General features: G+C 36.7%; 1 protein-coding gene across 1 annotated transcript in view; it reads right to left on the minus strand.

Annotated features, from left to right (window-relative positions):
- Positions 1-549: 549 nt before the first annotated feature.
- The window catches only part of CUNH5orf47 (chromosome unknown C5orf47 homolog), a 17,024-nt gene continuing 1,171 nt past the window's right edge, over positions 550-16,402 (minus strand). Inside the window, exons 2-5 of the mRNA XM_024753368.1 lie at positions 6,937-7,022; positions 5,079-5,169; positions 3,558-3,596; positions 550-607 (exon numbers count right to left, since the gene is read on the minus strand). Of these exons, the coding sequence (XP_024609136.1) occupies positions 3,577-3,596; positions 5,079-5,169; positions 6,937-7,022 (197 nt within the window). The 3' untranslated portion in view covers positions 550-607; positions 3,558-3,576. The remainder of the gene's footprint in view (positions 608-3,557; positions 3,597-5,078; positions 5,170-6,936; positions 7,023-16,402) is intronic.

The following is a 16,402-nucleotide window of genomic DNA, read 5'->3' on the forward strand; positions in this document are numbered from 1 at the left end:
AAAAGTTTTACTTTCAGAGATATTGTAGGTGCTAATACTGGATTTAACATTTCAGATTTAATTTCTTTTATGGGTCTGTTAGTTATTCAGTAAATCCCATAGGTCTATGTAATATTTTAATTGTATGAAACTTGTTACTTTATAGCCTATAATAGTGTCTGTCTGCCTTTTAAATCCATTGCAATAACTTTGCTGAAATATTAATACATTAGTAAAACTTTTCTTAAACAAACAAACAAAAAAACCCAGCAGTGGATGCAGACTCACTAATAAAAGGGAAAAGTTGGCAATTTTAAATGCATGCAATTATATTTATATGCTAATTTAAATTTTATGTAAAATATTAATTTGAATGAGTATGGAATAAGTATTAATTCTAAAAATAACACTTGTATGCATATAATAACAATATTTAACTAAAATTTTTATTAATTTGCAAAGAAACACTACTAATTGATAAAGAACATAGTTTTTTCTATTCAACTATTAAAGTCCCAATTCCAACAAAACACATCAAAATTAACATATAATTATGATTCAATTTAAAGTTCCATCTTTAAACTCTTCATAATCTTCTTTGGTAAACAGATCCAAAAATAGGTTAACCCTAAATAAAAGATGACAAAATTGAATCTTGTTAATATAAAATGTCATAATCAGTAGTCACTGAAAAATTTTAACATTTCTAAAACTGCAAAGCAACAGTTAGCCACTCCCTGCATTTACTGTTTTGATTTTTACTTTCTCTAGTTGACCATAAAAAGCTTCTGATGGACTCAATATGTAACTCATATTTTCTTCTCCACTCCAACTCCTGCCAATACCCGTGGTGACTTCAACAGTCCCAATTATAAGAACTGTGCCACAAAAAAAGACTATATCACAGGTCTTTATCTCCAGGCCTCTCACAAGCACTCACAAGCAAAGTCACTCAAAAGCAAAGTCACAAGCACTCACAAGCAAAGTCACTTCAGCCACTCACAAGCAAAGTCATTGCTTGGATGGTCACTGTCATCACTTGGAACTTCTACTTTACTTCTAAGCACTGGAACTCCTAAAATATTCCCAGCTGATATACATATACTTCTATACCCCTACTTTTTTGTACCCCTATATTCTCACTGAAAAAGGTCACTGTCCTTTAAACTGTTGATCCCTTGATCTCCCACAAGCTTCATTTGTATCCCCCCAAACTGACAATCATTTCTCTCATTACTCCTAATTAAGCCCCTAGAATCCCTCTTCGAGGGACTGAGACTTCCTCTTCATCCTAGATGTTGCCTGACATTCTGTTCTCAGTCCTCTCCTCTCCCTCCATCCCCGCATTGAGGTTTCATCTGCATCTACTGCTAGAACTACATATGACCTTTATGCAGTATAGATATCACACTGGATCTGACATGACACTTCCAATTGCTTACAATTTTCACCTGAATACCTATCGTCTAAAATTGTACGTGCCAAAATAAAACTCAGTAGCTTCGCAAAACCAGTTCTTTCTCTTGACTTCCTTATTTCTTATCTGCTCATTCTCAAACCTTAGTATCATCTCTCATACTGCCCTACATCTAGTCATCTGTATCCTCTCCACTCTCATTAAGTGCATTTCACTTTTCCCTTGGACTGCTGTTACAATCCCTAGATTTTCTTGTTCACCTCTTATCTTGCCTCTATTCCAAACCTTTTTATAAAATGACACTGGATTCTTTCTAAAATGCAGATCTGATCAACCCACTGCTTTAAAATGTTCTATACTGATGATATACAAGATATTTGCGTAATTTCTAATTATCTTTCCATAAAATACTTATTAATTACAAAATGAAAAATAGTAACTATATATAGTGGAGAAATGGACATCTTAAGCAATAGATCAAATGGACATCAAACCAATAGATCCCTCAATAAGGGATAAATGAAAATCACATGACTTCAGATGTGATGTTCTGAGAAGGAAGTAACATTACTTATATAATGTTCCAGCCAAAAATGCAAAATATGAATCAAATCATGGGAGGTATCAGCAAGTCCAGAGGGATAATCTGAAAAATAATTGGCCTGCATTCTTCAAAAATGTCAATGTCATAAAAGACAAAGAAAGGTTGAAGAACTGTTACAGACTAAAGAAGACTAAAGAGACATGACAATTAAATGCGATACATGACACTGGACCAGACCTGCTAACAGGAAAAAAATCCCATTAAAGACATTATTGGCACAAGAAAACACTGGAATACAGACTATAGATTACATAAAAGTTTTATACCAATGTTAAATTTCCTGAATTTGATAACTGTAGTGTAGTTATAAAAAAGATATCCTGGTTCTTAGGATATACACACTAAAGTATTAAGGGGCAATACTTGATACACATAACACACAGAGAAAGAGAGAGGGGGAGTAGGATAATGATAAAGCGAAGTGGCAAGACGTAAAAAACGATGAACCCAGGTAACGGGTATTCTGGAGGTCTTTGTATTCTTCTTGTGATTTTTATGTACATTTGAAATCATTTGGAATAAAGGGTTACGAAAATGTTCCATGTTTCTTCATTGCCTACTGAACTGAGTACATATCCTTGAACAAGTATCCATGTGAGACTATTTGAAATACATTCTCAGTACATTGTATACCTTTCTTCACTATGACTACCTTGAAAAGCTTTAATCAAGCTGTATATTCCTAAACATTTTCTGTGACTCCATGAATTTTCTCATGTCCTTGTCTTAAAGTATACCCCCTTCCCCCACATTCCCACTTATAAGTCTAATTTCTCTGTTCCAAAGCCCATCTTACTTACCTTTTCTACTACTTTCCAAACCCCACCAAACTGGGTGTAACCTACTCCTAAGAATTGAATGAGCCCAGATGATTAGTATATCAGGGCACAATTGGAAAAAAAAAGTGGGGGGATGACATGCTCAGTTTAAACCATGTGGCATTTAAAAGTAACTGTAGAACAGCCTAAAGAAATTCAGAGGCACATGACCAGAGGTCAGAAGTAGGATAGAGATTTAAGGGTCATACACCCAGAAAGAGTAACTGAAGTTATAAAATGGGTGAGTTATCTCAGAATAAATATGTAAAGAGACAGCAGGACCAACAATTACTCCTAGGGAAGCATTTGTTATTAGATGGTAGCAAAAGGGACAAATGAAAAATACATAGAAAATATGGTCAGAAAGGTAGAAAGAGAACCATGACATAGTCTTCAGGATAATAAGAAGAAAAATTTGAACAAGTAGTAGTAAAACAACATTAAATGTGAAAGCATGTTCAAAAAGAAAAGAGAACTAAGCAGAGATATGAAAAAGAAAAAACATAAAACTTGGACCAGAGAGAGTAGTTTCAATAGGCATTGTGAATATGAGGCCCAAATGAAGCTTATTAAATTTCAACAAATATTTAATGATGCTTTCTATGTGTCAGACACTGGGTTTAAGGAAGGAAACAGGCTAGAATTAGCAATGGGTATACATTAAAGGTTGGAGATGGTAGGATGTAAAGGGGAAGGAAAAAGTCTACACCTTTTCATTGTTATCTAAGTGGATTCTTACCAGAAGATGACAAGAAGATTCATTTTGTGTAATTTGAATCTAGGAACAACATAAAATATAAGGAAAATTCAAGTTGGTCTCTGGCATTGGCTTTCCCATTAATAAATATATAATAAGGAACAAGAATTATAATACATTTTTAAAATATAATTATTAGTTTCTATAATCAGGTTAAAAATTGTAATAAAAATACCTTTTTTTTATAAGAGGCTATTTTTTATAAGAGGCTATTTCTGGAAAACACAGCATATTATTTTAAATTGCTAAATAATCCTTACAAGACCATATTACAAGATCATTGATATTTAATAGAAGGTCTATTGCTGAGGCACAAAAGAACCCAACAAGTTCAAGGTAATGGCCAGAGCAAAATTAGATGTGATCTAGTACATTTATTAGAGTAATTGGATCTGGATTAACACTCACAACAATGTCCAGGGTTTGTGCACATTTCTCTGCCTGTTCAAACATCTTTGTCACCTAAGAAACCACTGACAACTTATTTCCTCTTAAATGCCCTCTGCTTCATTATCCTGCTTAAATAGATAAGAAAAATTAAACAGAGTATCACTAATGTGAACATTAGTTCATGTACCATGATTGCAAACAATTTATGCTATTATGGATGCAATATTACAATAACAGTAATGAGTTTCCAGTGTTACACTGCTTACAAAATGGCATTGTTTTAATTATCTTACGAAAATATTCTTCACAAAATCAAATTATGCAGATTTACTGACTGTCAATATAAAAGTTGTCCTTGAGTGACTGCACTAAAAACTTATAGAAGCATTCAGCATGGTAATATATGTATTAGGACATGCATGTAAAGGAAAGAAAATGCCTTATGATTTAGCAATTCATGTTACATAAATTTTATCCAACTTACTTGTTTGAGCATCCAGAACTTCCAATTACTTTGATAAACATACTAGATGACATCTAATTTTGCTCTGGCCACAATATCAACTCACTGATGCAGCTTAAAACATGGTTTAATTTATGAATTGCTTTCCAGGAATGAAATAATGACATCAAGGCCATAACTCAAGGGCAGATTTTGCTAAATGCATTAAATTGGACTGCAGCATCATGAAAAGGAAGTGACTGTATGAAGCAACACAGAATTTATACTTCTATAATACAATTAAAATGTTTTTCTTCATCAATATGGATGAGTTTTGTAATCTGTATTAAAAATTTGGCGTTTTTAAAAAAAGTTGGCATTAAAATTCAAATTTAATAGACAAGCGTGTTCCCTTGACTCAGTTCCAGTCAACATTCACCTTCTGCACTCTTCCACACACACATACACCTGTGGTCTACTCTACACTTAATGCTTTACAATGCATTGACTTTTCATTACAATGAACAGTGATAATATGGTAGCCTTTTTTCTATAGCTCTATACATTGAATGTGACAATTAGGAAAACTACTGGTCTAATGTAATCCAAAGGTAACTAAACTATTAGAGAAGCCAGTTCTCTTTAATACAATGAAAATTGTGTTAACTTACTTTCACTACATAATTTCAGCCTAAGTCTGTATTTTTCATTTTCTTCAAGCATTTTAGAAATGACTTTGTACACTCCATTCCATACTGAAACCTTAAAAAGGTAAGCACAGTTAAGGAACACTGAGCAGAGAATCTGGACTACATTGTGATATAGGCAATTGGGAGTGAGCCAACTGTGTTGCATGCCAGTTTGATATTATCATTATAAAGCAATATTATACTTAGAGATCTAAAAATTAAACATGATTGTTTTCCCATATTCAGTGAATTCTCTGATATCTTTTTCCAACTTCCTAGCATTTCCTCTCTGCAGTATTTAAATTAACTGTCCTGGTCGAAGGCAATGTCTTTCAAAGGCAATATCTAGTAAGTCCTATGGTTTCAACATACTCAATTTTGTTTTGAAAGGTAGTAAAAATAGCGAATTTCTATTCCTATGTCTATGTCTAAGCCACTGGACAATGATATGATTTTTAATGTATTTTATTCTACTTAACAATTAAACATTTCTCCTAGGACATACCAAAGCAAACTTACTAGAGAACATGAATATACTAGAATAGGAAGAATGGAGACTATAGAAGCAGATAGATCTAGGCTCAAATTCTGGCTTCACCACTTAACCAGCTGCTTGACATTGGGCAAGTGTTTTAATCTCATTTAGGAATAACTTCAAATACTGGATTATTAGAATTAATGAAAAATATAGGTAAAGCACTTACCCCAGTGTCTGGCACAAAGTAGTTACAGGTAAATATTGGCTATTGCCCAAGAGGAATTGGTTCTTAGAAGAAAAATTTCTTAGTATAGTGGGAAGATTAAATGCTCACTCAAAATACACTTGCTGCAAGGATTAGTCACTCTGAATGCTATTTTATACTATACATGTATTAGAAATCAAACAAACTCAAAGCTCAGAAATAATATAATTTTATGTGTCATTATCAACTAACAGTTTCTTTAAACTGAAGTGTAAAATATATAGTGGTAAACAAAGATTAGTAGAGTAACTGATCTTGAATATGTTTAATTAATTTTACTTATTTATTTATTTTTGGCTGAGTTGGGTCTTCATTGCTGTGCGCGGGCTTTCTCTAATTGCCGCGAGCGGGGGGGCTACTCTTTGTTGCGGTGTGCGGGCTTCTCACTGCGGTGGCTTCTCTTGTTGTGGAGCACGGGCTCTAGGCACACGGGCTTCAGTAGCTGTGGCTCGCGGGCTCTAGAGCGCAGGATCGGTAGTTGTAGTGCACGGGCTTAGTTGCTCCGTGGCATGTGGGAGCTTCCCGGACCAGGGCTGGAACCCGTGTCCCCTGAATTGCAGGTGGATTCTTAGCCACTGAGCCACCAGGGAAGTCCCTTGAATATGTTTAAAACACTCAAAGTTACCATGACATCTGGACAGCCAGACATGAAAATGGTTCAGCATAAAGGTTCATGCTTGTCAGCTTTCCTGCTAGAAACTTGTACACCCCTTGCCTTTAAAAGAGCAATATGACACCAATAGAGATACCTTTTTCTTTTCTGTGAAATCCATGATTTTCTTATGTAACACTATCTGAGTTTGTTATATTCTATGCAACATATATTTTCATGCTTTGAAAAAGCTCACAGTCAGCTACATTTTGACTAAAATGCGTTTTATATCTTCAAACACTGGAAGGACTATTCTTTATGGTTAATAAATATTTCCAAACCCAGTTTCATTACTGCTAAATTAATTCTATTTTCTCATCTCAGTAAATTAAATTTTTCAAAAGATGGCACTATTTTTAATGTCTTGAGTATCTTCACACGTTTGTATTTAGACAGGTTAATCTAAAATTCAAAATATCACTCATTCCCCTTTACAATAATATACCTTTTTCTTTTTCTTCATTATTTTGGAAGGTTCATTCAAAGGTATGGGGAAGTCAAACTTTTTAGCTAAATTCTTCTGGGTTAAACCTAATTAAAAAAAAAAAAAGAGTCACAAGGTAAAATATCAAGGTCAGCACAGACTTTAAAGGATCCACTATCCTGAGAATTGACAATTATAAATGTCTCTTGAGCTCTCTTTGGGGATATTTACACTTGCTGGTATATTTCAGATCACTAGATAATACCAGTTTACCAATTAGCTAATACTATATTGGAAAAAAATAAAACAAGAAAACTAAGGATAAACTACCTTGGGGGTGCCTAGGAGATCTCCTTCCTTTACTGATTTGAAAGGTGAGCCCCCAAAAGGACAGCAACAGAGTAAATAAACACCAAAAACCACATCTTGCCCCAGGCTATCTCTATAGTCTTCCTTCTCTGTTCAACTCCAGGTACACATTATGCTTCCAATTGCACAGGAGACCATGTGGTTCCTCAAATACATCTTGTTCTTTACCCCTCCCAGTCTTTGCACATGCTGTTCTATTGGGCTAGACCACTGTGTGCATGCATGCCTGTACACACACATACAGACATACACACCTGCCAGGCAAATGTCTACCTGCTCTTCAAGACTCAGCCCACACATCACCTCCTCTCTACAGCCTTCCCTCAAACACCCACAGCCCCACAAACAGCGGGATAGACAGCACTGGTTCCAGGAACAGGTTCCAGGGACACTTTGTTCACAGCATTCAGCACACTTTTATAGCATGTGTTTATACTGTTTCTGCCACTAGGCTGTGACCTCCTGGAGGGTCAGTGTCACTGTGTGCCTTATTCATCTTTCTATCTATGCTACCAGACACAGAGTAGGTACTAATAAAGGTTTGTCAGAGTGATAAGCTTCCTGACTCTACCCACTAAACCATGCTGCCTTCCCAAATATTAACTGTGAGAAGAAAACCTAAGGGATTGTGTGTCCAAAGACAAACCTGTACAACAATGAGCATGTGTTCCCTGAAAGCTTTTATATTTGTTCTCCTTTTCTCTGTAACACTCTATATGTACCCCAACCCTTCCCCACCTCATTCCTGCCCTACCACCACTCTATACCCGGCTTTCTTCTACTCCTCCAATACTTAGCTTTCCAGGGGTGGAGGGCCTTCTCTGATTCCACAAAGCACCCTATGCTCAGTTATCATAGGAATTATCACATTGTTTACTTGAGGAGTATGTTCTATTCTTCATTAGAGGTCCAGTACTGTATAAATTAGATACACAATAAATATGCTGTTTGTTGAGTGAAATAGAGTATGTTCTAAAATGGTATGTCCCTATTTAAAATGATGAAGGGGAAAAACCTACAACCAAAATTACTCTACCCAGCAAAGATCTCATTCAGATTTGACAGAGAAATTAAAACCTTTAAAGACAAGCAAAAGCTAAGAGAATTTAGCACCACCAAACCAGCTTTACAACAAATGCTAAAGGAACTTCTCTAGGCAGGAAACACAAGAGAAGGAAAAGACCTACAATAACAAACCCAAAACAATTAAGAAAATGGTAACAGGAACATACATATCGATAACTACCTTAAGTATAAATGGATTAGATGCTCCAACCTAAAGACGTAGACTAGCTGAATGGATACAAAAACAAGACCCATATATATGCTGTCTACAAGAGACCCACTTCAGACCTAGGGACACATACAAACTGAAAGTGAGGGGATGGAAAAAGATATTCCATGCAAATGGAAATCAAAAGAAAGCTGGAGTAGCAATTCTCATATCAGACAAAATAGACTTTAAAACAAAGACTATTACAAGAGACAAAGAAGGACACTACACAATGATCAAGGAATCAATCCAAGAAGAAGATATAACATTGTAAATATTTATGCACCCAACACAGGAGCACCTCAATACATAAGGCAAATACTAACAGCCATTAAAGGGGAAATCGACAGTAACACAATAATAGTAGGGGACTTTAACACCCCACTTTCAACAATGGAGAGATCATCCAAAATAAAAATAAATAAGGAAACACAAGCTTTAAATGATACATTAAACAAGATGGACTTAATTGATATTTATAGGACATTCCATCCAAAAAAAAACAGAATACACTTTCTTCTCCAGTGCTCATGGAACATTCTCCAGGATAGATCATATCTTGGGTCACAAATCAAGCCTTGGTAAATTTTAAAAAATTGAAATCGTATCAAGTATCTTTCCCAACCACAACGCTATGAGACTAGATATCAATTACAGGAAAAAACCTGTAAAAAATAGGTCTTCCCTGGTGGTGCAGTGGTTGAGAGTCCACCTGCCGCTGCAGGGGACATGGGTTCATGGCCTGGTCCAGGAAGATTCCACACGCCACGGAGCAGCTGGGTCTGTGAGCCATGGCCGCTGAGCCTGCGCACCTGGAGCCTGTGCTCCGCAATGGGAGAGGGAACAACAGTGAGAGGCCCGCATACTGCAAAAAAAAAACTGTAAAAAGTACAAACACATGGAGGCTAAATCATACACTACTTAATAACCAAGAGATCACTGAAGGAATCAAAGAGGAAATCAAAAAATACCTAGAAACAAATGTCAATGAAAACACGATGACCCAAACTCGGTGCTTTGTGACCACCTACAGGGGTGGGATAGGGAGCGTGTGAGGGAGGGAGATACAAGAGGGAAGAGATATGGGGATACGTGTATATGTATAACTGATTCACTTTGTTATAAAGCAGAAACTAACACACCATTGTAAAGGAATTATACTCCAATAAAGATGTTAAAAAAATAAATTTAAAAAAATAATAAAATGGCATGTCCCAATTTGTGAGAAACATGCCACTGATTCTGAGTGGGGCGCAGACATAGCACTAAAGAATATCAACTCACACAGTGAGAAACTAATTCCCTTTCAAATTCTTTTTCAATCTTCTGATTACCGCTAGGAGAAAGTCTGAGCTTGTAACTAGTATGTCATTAAGACTTTTCTAAGACTTGCTAATCTCTCTTTATGACTGCAGCAACCTCCAGCAGGCAACCTATTTGGCTAGAATTTAATATTGTTTTACCTTTATTAGATTGTTTTTAATTAATTTCTATTTATGGAAAATGATACATGTTTTCCACTGAGGTAATGATGTAAAGTGTTCTAAAAAGAAAATTAGTTGGGAGGAAAAACATGCACCTATTTAAATAAATACATTAAGTAAATGATAGTGCAGATGATGTGCAGATAAAACATAGGAAAATAACTTAAGTTTGGGAAACTCAGCTCTTCATATACCCATATGTATCCTTCCCTTTAAGTACCTACAACCTTTGGAATACTATACCAGCATCACTTCCAAATGTTTTCTGTTTGTTAGTCTTACATAACCTAGACATATACTCCTTGAGGTCAAGATAGGAGCCATCACGTCTATTTGTATTAGTTGGGAATATCAAATATGTCAAGGAGTATAGTGGATGGGAAAAAGAAAAAAGGCAAAATTATTTCTTCCACTTATTTTGTGTACTTTACTGAGGCTATGGCTCCAGTGTATACCATAAATTTTTGTCCCAGCTTATGCTTCAAATCTGCCTCTCCTCCTCTTTCCACACACTCTGACCCAGTCAAAATACACTTCTCCTTCTTCCCAAATCATTATCCATCCCTGATCCATACTCAATACTTCACTAACATGTTTTTCCTACCTGTAATCCCCTCCTATCTCAGGAATATGTGTAAATTTCATGGAGCTACTTCCACCACCACGAAGCCTTCCTTGATTTCTTCATCCCCAAATTATTCACCACCTCCAAAGCATTTATTTGTACCTCCACAACAGCATTCAACATCCTCTACTATATATAAATTATGGGTATGTATCTCAAGTTCTGTGAGAACAGGGAACCAGCTTGACTTATTAGTCTTGTTTGAAACATTAGAAGAGTTACCTGACTTGGCTGCCCCTGGATTTCTAAACTATAAGACATCTCAAACGGCTTAAAAGCTTATCTTCCAGAAGTGTCTGTATCTCTGATAACTTGACTCCACCATTCAAAAATCTGCAGTGATTATAAAATTAGAGTCCCCAAGGTATTCCACAATGTGGTCCAAAACTAATTTTTCATTCATTCAATAAATATTTAGTGTATGCACTATGTGCTAGACACTGGGCTGATCACCTTCTCTTCCCTTAAGCCATTCCTGCTGAGTGTGCCAACATATACTGGGCACCTACTCTATACCAAACACTGTGCTAGGCATTCTGCATGCATTACTTCATTTAATCTTCACAGTAACTCATTAAAGTAGGAACTATTATCCCCATTTTACAGAAAGGGAAACTGAACATCAGAATAGTTAATTAACTTAGCCAATATTACACTGCTAGTAAATGAGAAAGCCAAGATTATGACTTTCTGACTTCAAAGCCAATGCTCTTGATCATATCCACTGTCCCACTAGCAATTTCTCCATTCATTACCTTGATTTCTTCCTTCTATGTCTCCCTTTTCCTGAACTACCAACGCCCTTCTAAGTTGTCTCTCTTACAGCACTGATGCCTACTAGCTTATATTTCCATTATTCACATTATTCATTTATAAGTCCCTTGAGAATAAAATATTTGTCTGATCTATCTGTGTCACTAGCACCTGACTTAGTGCCTACAGTATGGTAGATGTTAAATAAATGTTACTGAATGGGTAAATAATTCACCTTTGTTTCCAACAGAGAGCCAGACAAAAGTATGCAATGAATGTCCACTTAACGTTAATACTAAATACATCCAAGAATGAGTAAGATCATTAAGCACTTAGTGATTTTACTCATTTTACTTAATGAGTAAAATCATTAAGCACTTTCTGGCTTGACTGAAATATAAGTCTACCTCAGGACCTCCTTCCCTTGACTCTATTGTTGGTTTCACAAGCACAGCAGAGTGGTCACTAAAGTTAATGGCTCCATCATCCACCCAGCTGCCCAGCACATAAACTTCAGACTTGGCCTCAACCCATCCTTCTCCCTCTTCCAGCCAGTCATCAGTCCTGTCCATTCTGCCTCCATTGCCACTGTCTTAGTTCAGGCCTTCTATCTTTCTACTTTATTACTGCCTCAAAACTGGTTTCTGGCTTCCAATCTCTCCCAATCCCACTCCCTCCCCGTTATCCTCCCTCCAGCTCTGATCATGTCACCCCTGCCACAAAGGAATGGCAAAAAATTCCAAAATTTCAGGACCAAACTTCAAAACAAACTGCATTATTGTTTGTTTCCCAGAAGAGAAGCCAACTAGAGGAAAGCCATTCTAGGTCAGCATAAACCAGCTATAAGAGCAGAAAGCTGGTTTCACAATCTCAGCTCTTTGCCATCCCGTTATTTCTACCTGACTTATGTGGGGATCTCCAGCACTAATTCATGCATCCTTTCCCTTCCCCGATGAGCTTCTTCACCTGTTTTTCAATGTTCTTCACTTCCAATCCACTATCTTAGTGCTGGACTATTATTTGTCTCTTTGATCTGTTGGTGCTAATGCAATACCAGACCCATTTTATTCTTCCCTCACTTCCTGCTCTCCCCCCTTTAAAGGTGAAGAGCTCACCAACACCACCATACTCTCTCCAATTCCTAGAGTAAATCTTTTATCTGTTTTTATTATTCAAAGGAGGGGGAAACCTAGTGCTAAAGTGTCTTATACTACCCCTAAAATTTTTTAATCACCAGCGCAGGGGCCAAAAAAGACAAAAAACCTGAGTGCCTTTTAGCAATGGGACCTTTAGAGGAGCATGAAGACTAAAATAGTGCCCCTGATGAAGGATCTCTGAAAAGCTTATTCTCAGGAGTCAATCAAGTTACACAGAGTACAGTTTTATACTTCCAAATTATCAAAGTAAATTTAAGTAAGTTAAATTATCAAAGTAAAATTAAGTAAGTTCTGAAAGGATACCAAAAAATATATTTATATATTTTTCAACTTGAGCTTCAGTCTTGCCTGCCTCCAATGCAATCTCCCCTATACAGCATGCACTAAGTAAATCTGACCCTATTACTTCTCTTGTTCAAAACCTTTCAAGGCAGAACTTCTGGGTAGCTCTAGACGATGTGACGGGGTTGCGGGGAGAGGCAGGGTATAGTAATGAACTTCCCAAAATTTCTCCCCAAACAACTTTACACTACAAAAATTCTACACAAAACCACACCCTCAGCATTACTTGAAGACAGAGAATGCTGGAAATGAAAAATAAATGTAAGCAAAATGAGAAAAGTCATTACATCGTGGCACTATGATCCCATTTGCTCAAACCTCACCCTAAGCAGGGTTTTGTGGCCAGCAAGGAAGAGAAAGGAGGGACCCTAGAAAAGGTGGCTGCGGGAGAGCTGGAGCAACCAACAGCAAATTGAAATCCACCCTAACTCTGAAAATACTAGAAGATAACCAGGCAGATCACAGCACAGACTACAGGAAAGAATTTCAATGTACGATTTAAAGGGCCAGACGCCAAAAACGTGCACTTTAATGAGACTGATTTGGTTAAAGGGGCAAGCGTGATTTAAAGGGATAAAAACAACTTAAAGGGACAGTCTTCCAATCTCTTGGCTTATGGAGGAGAGAAAGAACCAAAAGGAAAGCTCATAAATTAGGTCACAAAGAAAACATCAGTAACATCCATAAAGTGGAGACATTACAACACTCTGATCACATGCAATAAAACTAGAGTTTACTAGGAAAAAAAAAAAAGAAAAAGTCCTGGAAATTTTTGAAAAATTAAATCTATTAAGCAACTCTAGAGTGAAAGTGATAATACAAACTGAAATTACAAAACAATATATTTTTAAATGGTGACAATAAAACCACTATACATTAGAATCAGTGGGATTTAAAGTAGTGGTTAGAAGAAAACTCATTGCACTAAACACTTTTATCAATAAAAAGGAAGAAAAAAATTAATTAAATTTCTTGCTCAAAATAAAAGCACACAAGAGCAAAGTAAACCAAAAGAAAGTATACATAAGGAAATAATGAAGTTTTATCTTTATTATTTACCTTTATTATTGAGGAAGAGATTAAAAAATAAAATACCTAATTAACAAATCAAAATCCTGTGTTTTAAAAAAAATTAACAAAACACTGGTGAACTTGATCAAGGACAAGGAAGAAAGCACATACATCAAAAAAAAAAATGAAAAGGGGGAAATAACCATTGAAATACAAGGAATTTTTAAAAATCATAAGACACTATTTTGCAGACCTCTATGCAAATAAATTTGGAAACCTAGATGAAATGGATAATTTCCTAGGAAAATACAGATTACCAAAATTGACCCATTAGAGTTGGAAAGTGTAAACAGACCAATTTCCATAGAAGATACAGAAAAAGTTATTAAGGAATTATCCCACAAAAAGCACTAGACCTAGATGGTTTCACAGAAGAATTCTACCAAATCTTCAAACACCAGATAGTCTCAATGTTCTATAAATTATTCCAGAGCACTGAAAAGGAAGGAAAAGTTCCTAATTCCTTTTATGAACTAAGTATAATCTGATACCTAAACCAGATGAAGAAGTACAAAGAAAGAAAAACTACCCTGTCTCAAATTCCAATGCAAAAATCCTAAACAAATTATTAGCAAAGAGAGTCTAACACTATATTAAGAAAAAAGTACATCATAACCAAGTGGGATTTATTTCAGGAATGCAAAGTCGGTTCAATCTTAGGAAATCCATTTGTATCATACACCATGTTAATAAATCTAAGGAAAAAATATTATCTCCATAGATTTAGGAAAGCCTCTGACAAAATTCAACACCCATTCTTAGTAAAAACATTGAATAAAATTGAAGAATACATTTTAATGTTTTAAACATACACCCCCTTAGTCTTAAAGCCAATACCTTATTTAATGGGAAATACTAGAGGGATTTCCCCTAAGATCAGGAACAAGGCAAGAATGCTCACTATCTCCACTATTATTCAACATTCTATTCATGGTATTAGCCAGTGCAATTAGACAAAAAAAAAAAAAAAAATCAATTGCAGGCATAAAAATGGGTTAAAAAGAAATAAAATTATCTCTATTTACAAATAATATGATAGTATACCTGGAAAATCATGAGCATTAATGACAAAACTAACTCAAATAATAAATGATTTCAGTGAAGTACTAGGATCAAAAATTAATGTACAAAAATCAGTAGGCTAAGTGAAAGAAGCCAGTCACAAAAGCGCCAATATTCTTTGATTCCATCTATATGAAATAGGCAGAATAGGCAAATAGGCAAATCCAGAAATTTGCAAATTTGGTGTTTTCCAAATTTGCCTATTGTCCAGAATAGGCAAATCTATGGAGACAAAGTAGTTTAGTGCTTGTTTAGGGCTGGGGTTGGGGGCAGTGAAGGGGCACGGTGAGTGACTAGTTGCTAATGGGTACAGGGTTTGTTTGAGGGGGTAATAAAAGTGTTCTAAATTGATTTTGATGATGGTTGCACAACACAGTAAAAAAATATTGAATTGCCCGTTTTAAATGGGTAAACTGAGCGGATTGTAAATTACGTCTCAATAAACTATTTTTTCTTTCTTTTTTTTTTTTTTTTTTTAAGCACAGGTAGAGGGATGGGCTCTCAAAAAGAGGTAGGACTTTTCCAGGTGATGGAAATGTTCTAGATCCTGATTGTGGTGGTGTACTATCAGGTGTATAACTTTGTCAAATCTCCCGAAAGTTGTTGGGTTTGTTTGTTTTAATCAAGAGGCTTTATATACACAAACAATGAACATCTGGAGGACATTACGGAAGAGGAAACCCCATTTACAACAGCAGAGAAGATCAAATACCTAGGAATAAATTTAACAAGATACATGAAAAACCGATAGAAGGAAAAATTTTAAAAACATTCCTGAAAGACACAAAAGTAGAGTGAAAATGGAAAGACATCCTCTCCTCTCTTTTCAAAGAGGAAGTGACATCATTAAAGATGTCGGTTCTCCTCAGGCTAAGTTATGAATTCAGTGAGTCCTGAAAGGAATATGGACACACACGCCAAGGCCCCCATCACTCTGAAGGACTTCAGTGGCTCCGTTCAAGAGCCTCCTCTCTCGGATTCGGAACTCAAATGACCTTCACTTGCACTTCAGCGCCCTGTCGGGGCAACACCGAAGCGCAGGTCGGGATTGTCTCTCAGCCCCCGGACAGACAGGAGGGCCGACCACTGCCCGCGGCCAGCGCCGAGGCCTCTGGGCGACACTACGAGCCCGGAGCGGCCCACCGGGAGGGAGGCTGACCGGAAGCTGACAGGGAGGCCGCGAGCTGAGAAGCCGACCGCCCTGAGACTCGGACCCCAGGCAGGAAGGCTGCCGAGGAGGACGGAAAGGCGGGCTGACCAGCCGGCACCCTCCACAGGCCGGGGGCCCCCTCCCGAGTCCCCGCCCGCCCGGCCCTTCGCGCCACCTGCATGTGCCTCCTGCCCCGGCCGG

Source organism: Neophocaena asiaeorientalis, unplaced genomic scaffold (assembly GCF_003031525.2).
Source record: "Neophocaena asiaeorientalis asiaeorientalis breed wild unplaced genomic scaffold, Neophocaena_asiaeorientalis_V1.1 scaffold268, whole genome shotgun sequence".
NCBI lineage: Eukaryota > Metazoa > Chordata > Mammalia > Artiodactyla > Phocoenidae > Neophocaena > Neophocaena asiaeorientalis.